The sequence below is a fragment of the Cebus imitator genome, unplaced genomic scaffold (assembly GCF_001604975.1).
Source record: "Cebus imitator isolate Cc_AM_T3 unplaced genomic scaffold, Cebus_imitator-1.0 Scaffold310, whole genome shotgun sequence".
NCBI lineage: Eukaryota > Metazoa > Chordata > Mammalia > Primates > Cebidae > Cebus > Cebus imitator.
The window spans coordinates 973,241-988,672 of NW_016107625.1; the positions used below are offsets into that span (position 1 = coordinate 973,241).

The 15,432-nt window shown below is 40.3% G+C and overlaps 1 protein-coding gene across 2 annotated transcripts in view; it reads right to left on the reverse strand.

Annotated features, from left to right (window-relative positions):
* Positions 1-15,167, reverse strand: part of SVEP1 (sushi, von Willebrand factor type A, EGF and pentraxin domain containing 1) — a 210,982-nt gene extending 195,815 nt beyond the window's left edge. For both annotated transcript variants that reach the window (XM_037729541.1, XM_017503374.2), the window contains exon 1: positions 13,881-15,167. In XM_037729541.1, coding sequence (XP_037585469.1) covers positions 13,881-14,411 — 531 coding nt within the window. In that variant the 5' untranslated portion in view covers positions 14,412-15,167. The remainder of the gene's footprint in view (positions 1-13,880) is intronic.
* Between the last annotated feature and the right edge of the window lie 265 nt (positions 15,168-15,432).

The window sequence follows — 15,432 nt, forward strand, 5'->3', positions numbered from 1 at the left end:
ACTCAGGAGGCTGAGGTAAGAGAATCGCTTGAACTCAGGAGGCAGAGGTTGCATCGAACTGAGATTGCACCACTGCACTCCAGCCTGGGCAAGAAAGTGAGACTCCATATCAAACAACAACAACAACAAACCCCTGAAATCAAACGCCAAGTGATTTAGGAAGGAGTTTTATTCATAGATTAGAAGATTAATTATCTGTATATAAATTATCAATCAAGGACAGTAGTAATATTTATGTACACATCTTTCAAATGTGTTGACTTTTAAAATTATTTTGAATAAAATGTAGTCTCCAGTGGATTAAACAATTCTTCAATTTAGTTCTATGCTTCCTCTTGCAATAGGCGTAGTGTTCTTTAAACATGCATTGGATATGTAAATGAACCTAGTTTATTACCTACATACTTGAAGAAAGATCTTAGTAAGCATTGATGATCATGGAGCTAATTGCTACAGCAAGGTTTTGAGGGTTTTGTTTTTCACCTGAAGAAAGTAATAAAATATTCAAAAGCAGTTTTTTCTTTTCTTTTGTGAAATGGGATTCTGTAGGAAAAGAAGAGGAATGTTATGATACAGGGAAACACTCAGTATCTCAGATTAGGATAAATTGAATTTAACTGGAAGACCATGTCTTGTACTGAGATTTGGCATATAAATTTACAAACTTAAGTGTAGGCTGAATGATTGAGAATAATACTTATGGGCACTTAAGACTAAAAGAAAATTTGATTTTTGCTTGGGTCACATTTTATTTCAATAAAGGGTGTGCAGTGGAGTGCTGACCTTGTATGAAAAGAACCTAAAACTTCAGAAAGCTAGATAAATAAAAAGGACAGAGGCAGAGATCTTGCAGCTAAAAGATATGATCTATTGCCTCAGAGGCTTAGTCTCTGCAAGGACTGGTAGAAATATCTGTTAAAGTACATGAGGTGGGAGATGCCAGCTGATATATTTATATCATGTAAGAATGGCATCTGAGAGAGGGTGAAGTGGGTATGAGATAAGGGTGGTCAGCTGGGATTATCAGGCAACTTAGACATTGCCCATTCAAATGACAATCTCCAAACATCCCCTTCTCTTACTTCTGTATCTGCTCCAGCCTGCCTTCTGCTTGGTCATGGACATGCCCAAGTCCCTTTCACAGCTGCCCTCTCTGCCTCCTGACTTTGCAATGAACTTCACTGGTGAACATGTAGTGTGTCTTGCATCTACTAGGTCTTCCGACAACATGACACAGAGGTAGTTTTGCATGGTGGTTAAGAATTTAGACTTTGGCCCAGACTGCCTGGACTTGAATCCTAGTTCCTCAACTTAACCAGTAGTATAACCCAGTTGACTTACTTACATTCTCTATGGTTCAGTTTCTTCATCTGTATTTTACAAGTAATAATTATAACCTAACTAGCCAGGTGCAGTGGCCGACACTTGTAATCCTAGGACTTTGGGAGGCTGAGGCACGTAGATTGCTTGAGTCCAGGAGTTTGACACCAGCCTGGGCCACATGGCAAAACCACATCTCTACAAAAAACACACAAAAAATTACCCAGGTGTGGCAGCTCAACCTGTAGCCCCAGCTATTCCAGAGGCTGATGTGGGAAAATCACCTGAACCTGGGAAGTTGAGGCTCCAGTTAGCCATGATCATGCCACTGTATGCCAGCCTGGGCGACAGAGCAAAACGCTGTCTCAATAATATTAATAATAATAATAATAAATAATAACAACCTAAGTAAGAAGGCTTGCTATTGTGAGGATTTAACAAATTCAGACAGGGAAAGTTCTTAAAGTGGTGCCTGACAAGTAGTAATCATTCATTACCATATACCATGATTCATCCAAGGAACTTTCAATATGCTGCTAGATCACGTCTGTCAAGGAGATAAACCAACTACAATGCAACCAACATTTCACACAGAACAGTGAATGAAAACTAGTAATCATGCTTATTACTGGGAGGACACGGGATTAGGAAAAATTGTGACCTCTATAACCAATAACCACACAACTCCACCTGAGTCAAAAAGTAGGTGGTAATGCTCTTGGTAGAACAGCAGAAAAATAACTATTTGAATCTGTGCAATATTGAGGAGAATATTACAGGAGTGGTTGAAGGGCAGTTGTGACAGTGACCTTGAGAGGGGATATGAATTGAAAAGTCCAAATCCTGCAGATTTCCTCTGAACTCATTGGATGAGCTTCTCTCTCCAGAGGTGCCATAAGGTTTACCTCCTTGATCACATTTTGGGGAAAAAGAGTTAGAGTCCACATCTGTCTGAGATCCTTCTAAATTCTCTCAGGAAAGTGATCTGAAGGATGAATTTGCTAAAATTATCCTATCGTCTCAAAAGTTAAGCATCCACTGAATAGTCTCTTGAGGAGATGTAAGAACTATTTTGTTTCAGTTATTTGCAACAGAAACAAATTCAGGAAAACACAATATAATGCTTGATATACTAAAATGAAATGTACTAAAGATAGGTCTTTTCAAGAACTCTAAAGTTTTAATGAATATCCTTTTCTGGGTCTTCGTGGAGGTATAAAGTCAAAAAGATGTGATCTTTGCCCTAAACAAGCAGAGGGAAGATAACAAATGCCACAAGATGGTTATATACCACGTATACACATCTCTGTAATTTCCTTATCTACTATATCCCTACAGTATTTCCCCACATTTTGGGAAAATATCAAATTGGTGAATACAGATTACTCTGCAAAATTCCCACAAGAACCATACTGCTGTGACTTCAGCCATCTTTGCCTACTAAATTTTGATACTCGGCCTCATGCCATGAAACCATAGGAGAAAGAGGGAATATTGAAAGAGAAAAAGTGAAAAGTAAAAGAAAATAAAGAAAAAGGCATTGGTGCTTTCTGTGTTTGTGGACTCTCAAATACTGGCCCACATGTGAGTTCTTTGAAGAACGCTCCACGTTTCCTCAGATCCCACTTCCAGCACTGCACCCAGTAATTTCTTACTGCTGGAGCTGTCTGCTTAGTGGGCAATAAAGTGATTCCAGTTGAGCTATTATCTGTAGTTCTTCCCCCTGGAAATGTCATATACCCTTGCTTTGCCAAATATTGATAGTGCAGGCTGGTCCTCTTAGCCTCCCTTTTGAACTGCCACAGCAGACTCTGCTGATGGCCCACCCAGACTTCCCACACCAGCATCTGCATCTCTGCCTGAGGGCTTTGTTAAGTGCCTGGTGACAACTCTGCCTAATTGCAGGGGACAGAAAAGTGACAGAGAATCAGGTAGTCACTAAATACCTGAGATCTATCCCCCTTAAGTTGTGATAATTCTAAGGCCTGAAGTCCACACTGGCTCCCAGTGTTCCCTCATGGAATTAAGAACCAACTACAGTTTTATGTTGCTGTTGGTTGGCTTCCTTTCCTTGTCTCATTTCCCTACTCTCCCATCAATGTTTACTAGGACCAACTCCCAAATAAGCTACGTACAGTAGAATCCTTATCTTAGGTTGTGCTTCTCGCAAAAGTTAGATGCAGATGTCAGATGTGTCTCTAGCTCACTTCTAGGCACAGGGAGCAAATCAAGGTTCCTGCTCAAGTTCTAAGAGTGCACATAGTTTATGACATTGAACTTACATTATATAGAGAGTTTTATATACTCATGGTAAACACACACAGAGTACGTGATGAGCATTCTTTTATAGGGAACTTTATCTCAGATTATTTTCTTATGAGAAATTCCTTGATTGGTAAATAGTTTTAGGATTTATAATTTTATTGTGAACATATTGATAATTTACCATATTGCTCTGGAAATATGATGCCAATTTTTAAATATGTAGACATATTGTAAAAGCTCAATGTTCAGAGAAAAAGGCCCATAAAGAGGAAGATCTCAAAGGCACATGAAAGAAGGGGAAATGCTTGGTAAATGGTCTACCTTGCTGAGGGAAGAGACCCCTACTCTGCTAAATGTAAGAAAATGAGAATGATTACAAATGCACAAATGTATGAGTTGAACCAGGGAAAATTTAAGAGTTTATATCTAATAAAATTAGAAGTATTGGTATTATTGGTATTTTAACCATATATATACACAAATATACATTTTAAACATCATCTTTGAAATTAGAAAGACAGGACAGGAGTGGTGGCTCATGTCTATAATCCCAGCACTTTGGGAGGCCGAGGTGGGGGGATCGCTTGAGCCTAGGAGTTCAAGACCAGCCTAGGCAACATGGCAGAACCCTGTCACTACAAAAAATACAAAAATTAGCCAGGTATAATGGTGTGAGCCTATAGTCCCAGCTACTTGGGAAGCTGAGGTGGTATCACAGGAAGCTAAGGCTGCAGTGAACCATGATCATGTCACTGCACTCCAGCCTGGGAGACAGAGGGAGGCCCTGTCTCAAAAAAATAAATAAAATTAAAAATAAAATGAAATTGGAAAACATACAAACATATTTTGCATTAGCAACTGGTACATCCTATCTGCTGGTGCTGCAGGATGGGCAACTTAAAAATCGAGGCTATTGGGAGTGTTTTAGCAGGAATTAAGAAAATAGTTCATCAAACTCATGTCCTCAAAATATATTTTATATACTCTGGCAGTAGCTTACAACTAGAAAAATATTTAACTTGGTGTTGTTACTTTTTCTTACTAAATGACTCAATTATGTAGTAAGTCCTGCTAAGAATGTCCCTTAAAATTTTTTCTCTATCTTGTAGGAATTAAATTTTTCCTTAATTACTTTTAAATTACATTTATTCACATATAAAACAAGGTAGCTATCGCTATTTCAATAGATGTAGTAATTAGAATCTACCTTTGAAGCTTACAGCTTTCACATTTAGTGCAGCTATGAAATAACTATAAGCTCTGAATTTGAAAAATCTTTACTGCTTCACCTTTTACAGAAATAAACTGTCAACTTCTTGAGTGACCCCATGACAAAGACTTTAAAAATCTTGCATAAAGAGAATACTTTAAAAATCTTGCATAATGATAAGAAAATGCATCTACTGATGTTTCATATATTGCATTTTCTGTCTGCTGTCATTCCTGTCAAGTGAAGCATTGTAACAACACATGGGCCATACAACAATTCTCACAGAGTTTTTCCTATCCACAGCTGGCCTCTAAACTAGAGCAGGTTACTATATGGAAGCAGACTCTGACTCTCTGCCGGAAATCCAGTCTTCAAATGGCCTGGAGAGATTTAGAGAACAGCCTTTAAAATCTATGGGAAATGCAGAGACAACACATAACAGGAAATTCCTTTTAATGTAGACATGTCTTCACCTGGCAGCTTACTAGAGAAAAGCTGAAGAAGAACCATGTCTTCCTGAGAAATTTTTATTTGTATTTATCAAATTAACACTAAAGTATTAATTTTATTTTGCAGTATACAATTTTCCCTGTCTCTATCAGTATCATCTTTTATTTGTGAGTGAATATCATTATTTAGAAGCTTCTGGCTTCTGGGAAACTAAGGTAAGAAGTTTCTGTTGCGCGCGCGCGCGCGCGCGCGCGTGTGTGTGTGTGTGTGTGTGTGTGTGTGTGTGTATTGTTTGAGAGTCTCGCTCTGGCACCCAGGCTGGAATACAGTGACATGATCTCAGCTCACTGCAACCTCTGCCTCCAGGGTTCAAGTGATTCTCCTGCCTCTGCCTCCCAAATAGCTGGGTTTACAGATGTGCACCACCATGCTTGCCTAATTTTTGTAGTTTTAGTACAGACGGGGGTTTTATCATGTTGGCCAGGCTGGTCTTGAACTCTTGATCTCAGGTGATCTGTCTGCCTTGGCTTCCCAAAATGCTGGGATTACAGACATGAGCCACCAACCCCAGCCACACCAATATTTAAATGAGTTGTTTAGGAACTTTGATAGTTTTTACTAAAAGAAGCACCATCTGCCCCAAGGGCTAAGGTATTTTCAGTTAGTCAAGGCTAGACTCTTCTATTTTGATCCTGGCCAGGCCAGTGGCATTTGAGGAAGAAATGGAATGGGATTTCTCATCATCTCCCATCTCCCTGGTTAGACATACACTATTCCTGACTAGTATGGCAAAGATTTTTTATTTTTATTTTTTTAAACAGAGTCTCACTCTGTCACCCAGGCTGGAGTGCAGTGGTGCAATCTTGGTTCACTGCAACCTCTGCCTCCTGCGTTCAGGTGATTATCCTGCCTTAGTCTCCTTAGTAGCTGGGATTACAGGTGCCCGCCACCATGCCCAGCTAATTTTTGTATTTTTAGTAGTGACCAGGTTTCACCACGTTGGCCAGACTAGTCTGAAACTCCGGACCTCAGGTGATCTGTCCACCTCGGCCTCCCAAAGTGCTGGGATCATAGGCGTGAGCCACCGCGCCCGGCCAGGATGGCTCTTTACCTGCTTAGCATCCACATTTTCTTTCTTCTTCAGCAATAAATCTCCATAAAACTAAGGGTGAGCATGAAACCAAGTGTTCCCCAATGAGATCTCTGTGGAAGTACTGCGTGGACTGCCACAGAGTCCCCTTAAGCGTATGACTGTCTCTGTCCTTTTCTCCTTCTCGGCATCTGGAATAAGCCCCTGATGGTAGGAGCTCCAGCAGCCATCTGAGACGACAAGGCGACCTGAAGTTGATGGAGCAGAGCTGAAAGTAAAGAACTGGATCCCTGAAGATATTTCAGACCTGTCATTTTTCCTCTGAATTTTCTACTCAAGACAATTTGAGAAAGAAATAAATGTCCATCATGTTTAAGCTACTGGTACCTCAGGTTTTTTATTATATCCAGCTAAGCTACTCCTAGCCACTTCATTTATTCTAGTTTATACCATCTAGAGAGTTTATACCATCTCAGCCTCTACCAATGATTGTTCCATGTCAGACCATGGAATAGCAATCAAGGACCAGAAAATGGAATTCCAAATGCCAAGTGGGGACTTCAATGAGCTGAAAGAGTACACACCCAGAATTGCTACAATTGCCAAGAGTCAGTCCAAAAGTCAGATTTTGAAAACATGCTATCTCCTGATTTTAAAACATGTGATTAAATTATACACATACATACACATTCACACACATATGCCAAGTAAAATACACCCTTGGATTGAATATGATCTTACGGCCATGGTTTACATTTTCTGGGTTACACTGTTTGGCTTTATATCTTGTGTAACAGTTTAGCAGCCCTGGAAATGGCATCTCCTACTTCTTCCTAGTTTTGGATACCTACCTCACAAAGGTAAGATATAGGGAAAGAGGGGGGACAAAAAGACCAGATGATAAGTCAGAAGACTGGATAGACTGTCTTTGGCATTTACTTAGCTATGTGGTTTGTGTTTAATTATGGTCATTGTTAAGACAAATCCCCTCGGTGCACATCTGTAACATTAGGTCATTGGTGGAGAATTTTCCTACGCTTTGGCTACAGCTATGAGGGAGGACAAAGCAGTTGGCTCTCTCCATGTGTCTAGGCATTCATAGTCTTTAACCAAGCATTTTCATGATGTATTTCAGCCAAACAGAACATAATACTGGCAGCCAATAATAATGAATGCCTTTAACTGTAGCAGTAGGCACACATTCTTATTACATACCAGCATCCTATATGCAGGAAATAACAAAATTAATAAACTACATGTAACACTAGATTAAAAAGAAATTTGAATTCAACATTTAAGCATTATTCAATCTCTCTTCAAACTAAAAAGTTTAGGCCAGGCACAGTGACTCACACCTGTAATCCCAGCATTTTGGGAGGTTGAGGTGGGCAGATCACTTGAGCCCAGGAGTTCAAGACCAGCTTGGCCAACATGGCAAAACCTCATCTCTACTAAAAATATAAAATTTAGCCGGGTGTGAAGACAAAATGGCACCACTGTACTACAGCCTGGGTGACAGAGGGAGACCCTCTCTTTCTCTCAAAAAAAAAAAAAAAAAATTTGAGTATTATTTTTTTTTTTTTTTTTTTGCCTGAGAAAGAAATATACATGAGGTCTGGAATTGTTGTAGGTATTAAGGATTTATTTATTCATTATTCATTCATTCCCTTCCTTTCCATTCCATTCATACTTCTGATAAGATTGAAAAAGAGATTCCTATATAGTACCAGGGACAATTTCAGAATCGTTTAAAAGGTTAAGAAGTGCAAAGGAGAGAACATTTCCAGACGTACATTTGGAAATATATCTTTTCAGCATAAAGAACTTAGCTTCTGTAACAGTGAGTGAGTCTTGATGTTAAACCTATCTTCTGAGTGTGGAATAGCTGAGTCCACTGCAGATTACATGAATGCCCCCACCCCTTCCTATAGGAAAGGATAACCCAAACTTTCCTTATTACTTTGGCACTGGGGCCATCAGAATAGACCACTGCAAAACATACAAAGGCTATTATCAGACTATTGCATGAACCCTAGTGGCATCTCACAGATCTTCAGGGTTTATTAGAAAACATAAAAGCAGACACCTTCTTCCCATAAGCCTGGGAGAGAAGATTACTCTCCAGGTAAAGGTGTGAATGCTACAAGTGTGAACACATCATGGATGATAATCTTTCCCTGAAGCTAGGAAGTACTTCCGCCCATTTACTCCCAATTCTCTAACCATCTGAAGCTTGGTGAGACAGAGCATTCCCCACCAGAGAATCGTATTTCTGGAATTCTGGAACAATGAGGAAAGCGATCTTTTTCTTTTCAAAGGAAGCTTCGTGTTATGTTTGTTTAACGGATATTTAGCAAAAGCAAAGTAGAAATGAGGGGCTCTGGTTTTATTTTGATGTGAAATATGTAGGATTAATAAGAGCCTGGTATTTACAGTGGGGCCAATCCAAACATAGTAACTTTAGGAAAGGTAACTTATAAATACATGGCAGGAAGAAAAACTAAGCAGAAAGATCATTATGAGATAATTACTCCCCTGCAACAAACAGCTGAAGAGCTTTTTATTAATTCTGTAAAAGGAGTTCATGTAATTAAGTTCAAGGTGCTGAACTTTCCCCCAGGCTACTGATTTTGTACTAATGACAAAATTCACTGCTTTAGTCCTTGCGCTCTTTGAAGAGTGCTAGGGGGTGGTGTCTGAAGAGAAAATGTCTATCCTGTATTTTATTCATTCAAATCAAGTGGGATAATGGTGAGTACCCATTCATGTACTAGACCTTGAGTTGTCTAATTCTGACGCCAAATAATAATCATTTAAAAAGTGAAGCAACTCTGTTACCTTTTTTTTTAGTCAATCCCATCTGCTGAAAAATAACAACAAATTTCATGTTGTTAAAGAAAATTCTACATCTCGGGTTTTTATGTAGAGGAATAAGATGTCTGACTGAGAGGTAACTAACTGTGTGCTTGCAAGGTGTGGCTATGTACTATACATGTTTATGTGTTGTTTGCCCGTGATTGTTTCTGTGCACAGTTGTGTGAGCATTCAGTTTCCCACACAAAAGATTTGATAAACTAATTTTTCCAGGGAGTAATTAATAACCTCAAAAATGTTCCTGTGATTTTCAGTTTCACACAAAGGCTAGGTCGCAGTAAGTTGTAATAGTACCATTCTGCGCACACACGTGGGAATCGGATGAATGATCTCATTTCCATGATGAAATGCACAAAGTTTCTTGTCAAAACCCATACAAGATAGTTTACCATTTTCAAACTAACTCTGCAGCCAAATACTTCTGCCTGATCCCTATGCAAAAATTCAAGCCTCAATCAACACCATTTCCAAACGCTGATTGTCTCCTACCAATTTTCTCTAAATCTTATGTTTTAATTATATCTAAGAATGCTCATCCGAAGCTTGGAAAAGTTACAATGAAGACCTGTAGGCTTCCAGGTTAGACAGACACTGAGTCCAGCAGAGCTTCTTTTGTACCTTCTCATAGCTAGCCCAACCAAAATGAGGAAAAATAAATAAATAAAAATAAAGTCAAAGGGAAGATCAGCTAATATAAACTTTTGAGAAATCCTGTTTGTTAGATTACAAATGGATCCAGGCCGAAGAGTAGCACTGGGAACCTCGTTGGCAATTCCACTTTCCAAGACAGGATGTAGTACTTGGAAGGGGAAAGCTGAAGACAGAGTAGGTCTTGAGGGGAGCACTGGGTATTCGACTCATTACCCATTTCACTGTTTTGGATCAACATTCTCAGAGACTCTGGGCAAGTCTGGCCAAAACAAACAGAGGAGCTGGTACATGGCAGGTTTTTCCCTGATGCAGCGGGGTTCTTCCTTGATGGAATAGACTATGGCATTAGGAATAAGGCCAGCCATCAAGACCTCATGAGTACTTAGAGTGGAGACCAGGTGCAACAGGGAGCTAGCACTGTAAAACTATACCCTGCCTGGTGTGACTGCTTCAACACACAAGAGTATTTTTAAAGTAGCTTTTTCATCTCTTAAAGGCACAAGCCTTTAAATCCTCATAAGCAATGAAAACAGCACAGATGAAAAGAAAAATAGATTCAATACATTAATAAAACATTTGTTGCCATCACCCTAAACAAAACAGCTAAGGCAAAAATATTTGCCACATACTTGGGTTACCCACAGCTGAGGGTTAATACTATTAAGATTTAAAGAGCGTTTGCAAATCAATAACAGAGAGAACCACCCCCAGTTAAAAACTGGATAATAATCCTCAAATATCTTACAGAAGAGCTATATATGGACAATAATACATTTTTTAAATATTCAGCCTCACTAATAGGGAAATGCAATTTAAAATGGGACTCCATTTCTCACTTAAGAAGTTCAAGGGGGAATCTTCAAATGATATTAGCCTGCACTGGCTGGTGTGCACCTAAGTGCTGACAGTGGCACTGCATGTGGAGGGCAGGCTGGCACCATTTTCTGCAAAGCAACTAGACACATGTATTAAATGCCTTTAAAAACACGCTTATTATTTGATGCAACAATGGCACATCAAGAATTTGCATTAAGGAAATGGTTAAAGATATGGGCAAATATTTAGCTATACAATGTTTATAACAGCCTAAATATATAATAATAGGTACACACACACACACACACACACACACACAAACATTCTACAGTGGAAAACTGTGTGACCATGAAAAATAATGATAGAATAGAAATACGTCCCATATTTTGGAAAGAAGGCTGAACTATATGGTGGAAATGCAAAGTCAAATTACAAGATGATATACAATTGAATGCTTTTACTGGGTAAATATAATTTGTGCATAATTTATGTCTGAAAACATGTCTGTTACCTAGACAACTGAATAAAGTCAAGGAAGCTATATACCAAATTATGACAATGTATTTCCAGGAAATAGTTTTCCTAATTACTTTATTTTCTACAATAAACATTTATTATTAGTAAAATAAAATGTATGTAAAAAGAGAAAAAAAAAATGAACCGAAGAGACTCCAACAAGAATCCAAATGTAGAAGGCATATTTTTAAAAAGCAATGTGTCTGGGCCAGGCGCAGTGGCTCATACCCATAATCCCAGCATTTTGGGAGGCTCAAGTGGGCAGATCACGAGGTCAGGAGATTGAGACCAGCCTGACCAATATGGTAAACTCTGTCTCTACTAAAAATACAAAACTTAGCCAGGTATGGTGGCACGTGCCTGTAGTCACAACTACTCAGGAGGCTGAGGCAGGAGAATCACTTGAACCCAGGAGGTAGAGGTTGCAGTGAGCCAAGATCGCCCCACTGCACTCCAGCCTGGGTGACAGAGCAAGACTCTGTCTCAAAAAAATAAAATTAAATCAATATTTCAAGAAAAGTTGTTTGAAATTTAATTTTAAAAGATGCTATTCATAACAGTAACATTGAACAAAATATATTTAGATCTAAATTGGAAAAATATATACAGGACTTAATTTCTAAAAATCTAGAACTTTACTAAAGATTATGTATAAATGTATATGTATAAAAATATGCATAAATGCTATTAAGCAAATTATATGAACCACATAGTGCTGGGACAACTGCTTAATTATTTGTTTAAAAAATAAAATTAGGCATCTTTGTCATACAATGCACAAAAGTAAATTGCAGATGTATTAAACTGTTAAATAGAAAACTATTTCTTTGATTTGGGAAATGTGAAAGCTATTCTAAGACTTTAAGCGAATATAATAAGGTCTTACACTTTTGAATTAGAATAATTATTACTATAAAAATATAAATAATCCCCAAGTTAATTCAATATTTTCTATATTGAAATCTAAATCCTTACTGATTTTATTGGTAATATGTAAAAATGAATTTCAAATTAATATTAAATAAGTAGGTAAGAACTAGAAAAAGAATTTTTTTTAAAAAAGGGGAGAATTCTCACTACCAGATATTTAAATATGTTGTAAAATTACAACAGTTAAATCATTTTGGCAATGATTACAAATGAGATAGAGAATGGGATGAAATAGAAAGCCAGAAGGAGATCAAATATCCATAAGCATTTAGCACACAGTAAACATGACATTCAATTAAATTGGAAAAGGACAGATGGCTTCTGAGTATATAAAAATGTAGATCATTCATCTAATAACATTTCTAGAAACAAAAATAAAAGGCAGTGAACTGGAAAAAATTTGCAGCATATACACAAAAGAATTACTGGCCTCACTATATAAAGAGCTTTTGCAAATCATTAAGAAAAAAAAGCCAATGTGCACTATAATGGCAAAATGGGCAAAAATTATGAGATAATTATTAAAGGGAAAAAATACAAATGTGCAGTAGATGTACTGGAAAATGTTCACCTTCAAAAATCAAAAATGTGTTTTTGCTAAAATGATGCCTCTATCGCCTCTTAAATTGATAAAGATATTAAAAATAATAGCATATATTATACATGTGACTATGTGGCAAATTTATTGCTGAGATACTCTGCCGATGAGAATATATATTTATTTATACAACCCTCCAGGGGAGAAATGGACACTATGTATCAAGAAGTTACAGTGGTTCATAACCTTCAGTTCAGGAACTTTTATAGAAATTCTTCCTAAAGAGGTAAGCAGAGGAGTCCACAAATAGTTATGCTCACAATAACTTAGTAAAGAAAAATCCTAAGTGGCCAACAATAGGTGATTGGTAAAATAAATCATGGCACTTGCATGCAATGGAATAGCATGCAGCTAAAGGAGAACATTTGAATCAGGATATAACAAATGAAAGAGGTAGGCTACAAAACAGCAAAATACCAATTTGTTTAAAAGTATGAATGGATGTACATAGTGGGCAAATGTTCAACAACTTGTAAACAGTGGTTTTTGAAAGTGATGAAATTTTAGGGGTTTTTTTTCTTCCTTTCCCTCCTTTTTGTTTAATTCATTCTACAAACACTGGCTTGCCATTATGTATCAGATATTTCTATATGTTCTTTTTTGTTCCCAAAGAGTATGGATTACTTTGTAACCAGAAAAACAGACACATTTTATAAAAGTCCATCGTCCCAAACTGACTTTCCCTTCCAGATGGTAAAAATCTAATAAAGGACTTGAAGCAAAAATAGGAAGGGCGTGAATCTTACATTGAAAGCATAACATAACTTTCAAAAGGATTGGGATTACGTTCAGATCACTCCATGTCCTACCTTTAGGAACACTTTGTAAACCATACTCACCTGTTTCAGCTTGGAGGCAATCTGCTCCTACAAATGTGAATGTGATTAGCGTCTCCAGGATCCCTTCCTAACAGGGTTCTCGAAGCGGACCATTTAAGGAGCCTAACATCTCTCTAGCCGTTTTAAAGTTCATTATCCCAATGGAGCCCCCACAACAATAATAGGCAGGTAGCGATGACTCTGGTTTTGTGGATGGGGTCAGTTGAGTTGGGGAGGTGATGCCCTGCCCAAGGCTGAACCCGGGGTTAGAGACGGGCAGGCAGTGGTGGGTGGGAAGGGCCCGGGGACTAGGGCGGGTGCCGGGAGGGGCGGGCGCCTTACCGCGGCCTGCTGGAAAGCGCCCTTGGTGTAGGTGCCGCCACCCCGGTAGGAGATGGCAGGAATCTCTTGGAGCAGCAGCGCGCACTTGTGCTGGCGCGCGCGGCGGGTGGAGATGTAATCGACGCGCGGCACCACGTAGTTCTTGGACGAGAAGGTCACTATGGCCACGCGCGTGGCCGTGGGCACCACGGGGAAGTCGGACAGGAGCTTGCGGACGAACATGAGCTCGCTGCGGAAGTTGACTTCGCCCACGCTGGACGAATCGTCCACCAGGAAGACGAGCTCCAGGCGCTCGCTGAGTTCCCGCAGCCGCCGCACGCGTCTCCGGAACGCCTGGCCCAGCCGCTCCACTCTGCTCCCAGCTGCTTCCTCGCCAGGAGCCGGCGGCGCGGGGAGACTCCAGGGGGCCCCGGGCGCGGTCTCGGGGAAGAGGCGGAAGCTGAAATTGCGCGACGGGGACATCTGCTGAAAGGTCGCCCAGCCCGAAACGAGCGCCAGACCCCAGCAACAAAAGGCCAGGCGAGCCCACATCCCGCTGGAGACGGAGCGGCCGCCCCGGAGCGCAGGCGGCGGCCGGGGCGGGAAGAGGCGCCCAGCTGCGCGGCTCACAGAGGGGCGTGCGCGGAGCAGGGCGCGGGGCAGCGGGGGCGGCCGCGAGCCTCAGCGCCCTTTCATCTGACACTGGGGACAGACACAATCCAGACTCCTCGGCAGCTCGGGGACTCCGGAGGGAACGGCGCGCGCTCTCTACTCCTCTCTTTTTTTCCTCCCTCTCTCCTCCTCCTCGCTCTCTCTGAAGCCTATAAAATGTTTGAAGGAAAGGGGGCAGTCAAGAAAAATCTCCCGCTTCCCTCCTTCTCTCCCTCTCTTCCTCTCCCCGCTCCCGTCTCCTTTCTGTATCTCTGACTCTATCTCCCTCCTCCCCTTCTCGTTCTCCTCCCGGGATCAAGCCAAAGACTCGGAGATTCCATGACACCAGAACCCCGCGTCTGTCAGGCTGTCAACATTCCCGCAGCAAGCGCACCAGCGCCGAAGCCCTGATTGATCCCATATGTCTGGCAGGAGCTGCAGAGGAATTCACTGGAGATGGATCCAGATACCGAGAGTGCCACAGTAATTGGAAACACTTTGTAAACGAAAACACACACGCGGCCGACTGGCCAGGGAGTTGAGAGCATCTTTTGAAAACTGCTTGCTCACCTTTTGTGTTTCTTCCCCCCACCTTCAGTGTCCCAAAGCCCTCACCAAATAGATGACTGTAGAATTTTCCGGATGGGGACTTCTAATCAGTGGTGTGTTAGCGTGCAGACCATAAAGCGCCCCCGCAGGTCACACCATAAAGAAGTTGCATCTAACCTGATGCATTCCATAGGAATGATTTGTCACGGTGCTTCAGTCGTGCACTTATTCATTCATCTGTGTGTTCATTCTTTCCTGAATTTAACAAATATTTTTTGAATGCCCATTATGTGCCAGGAGCTAGGTGAGGCACTGGAGATATAAGGAACAAAAATTGACACGGCTTCTGTCCTCAAGGAACTTAATAGGGTAA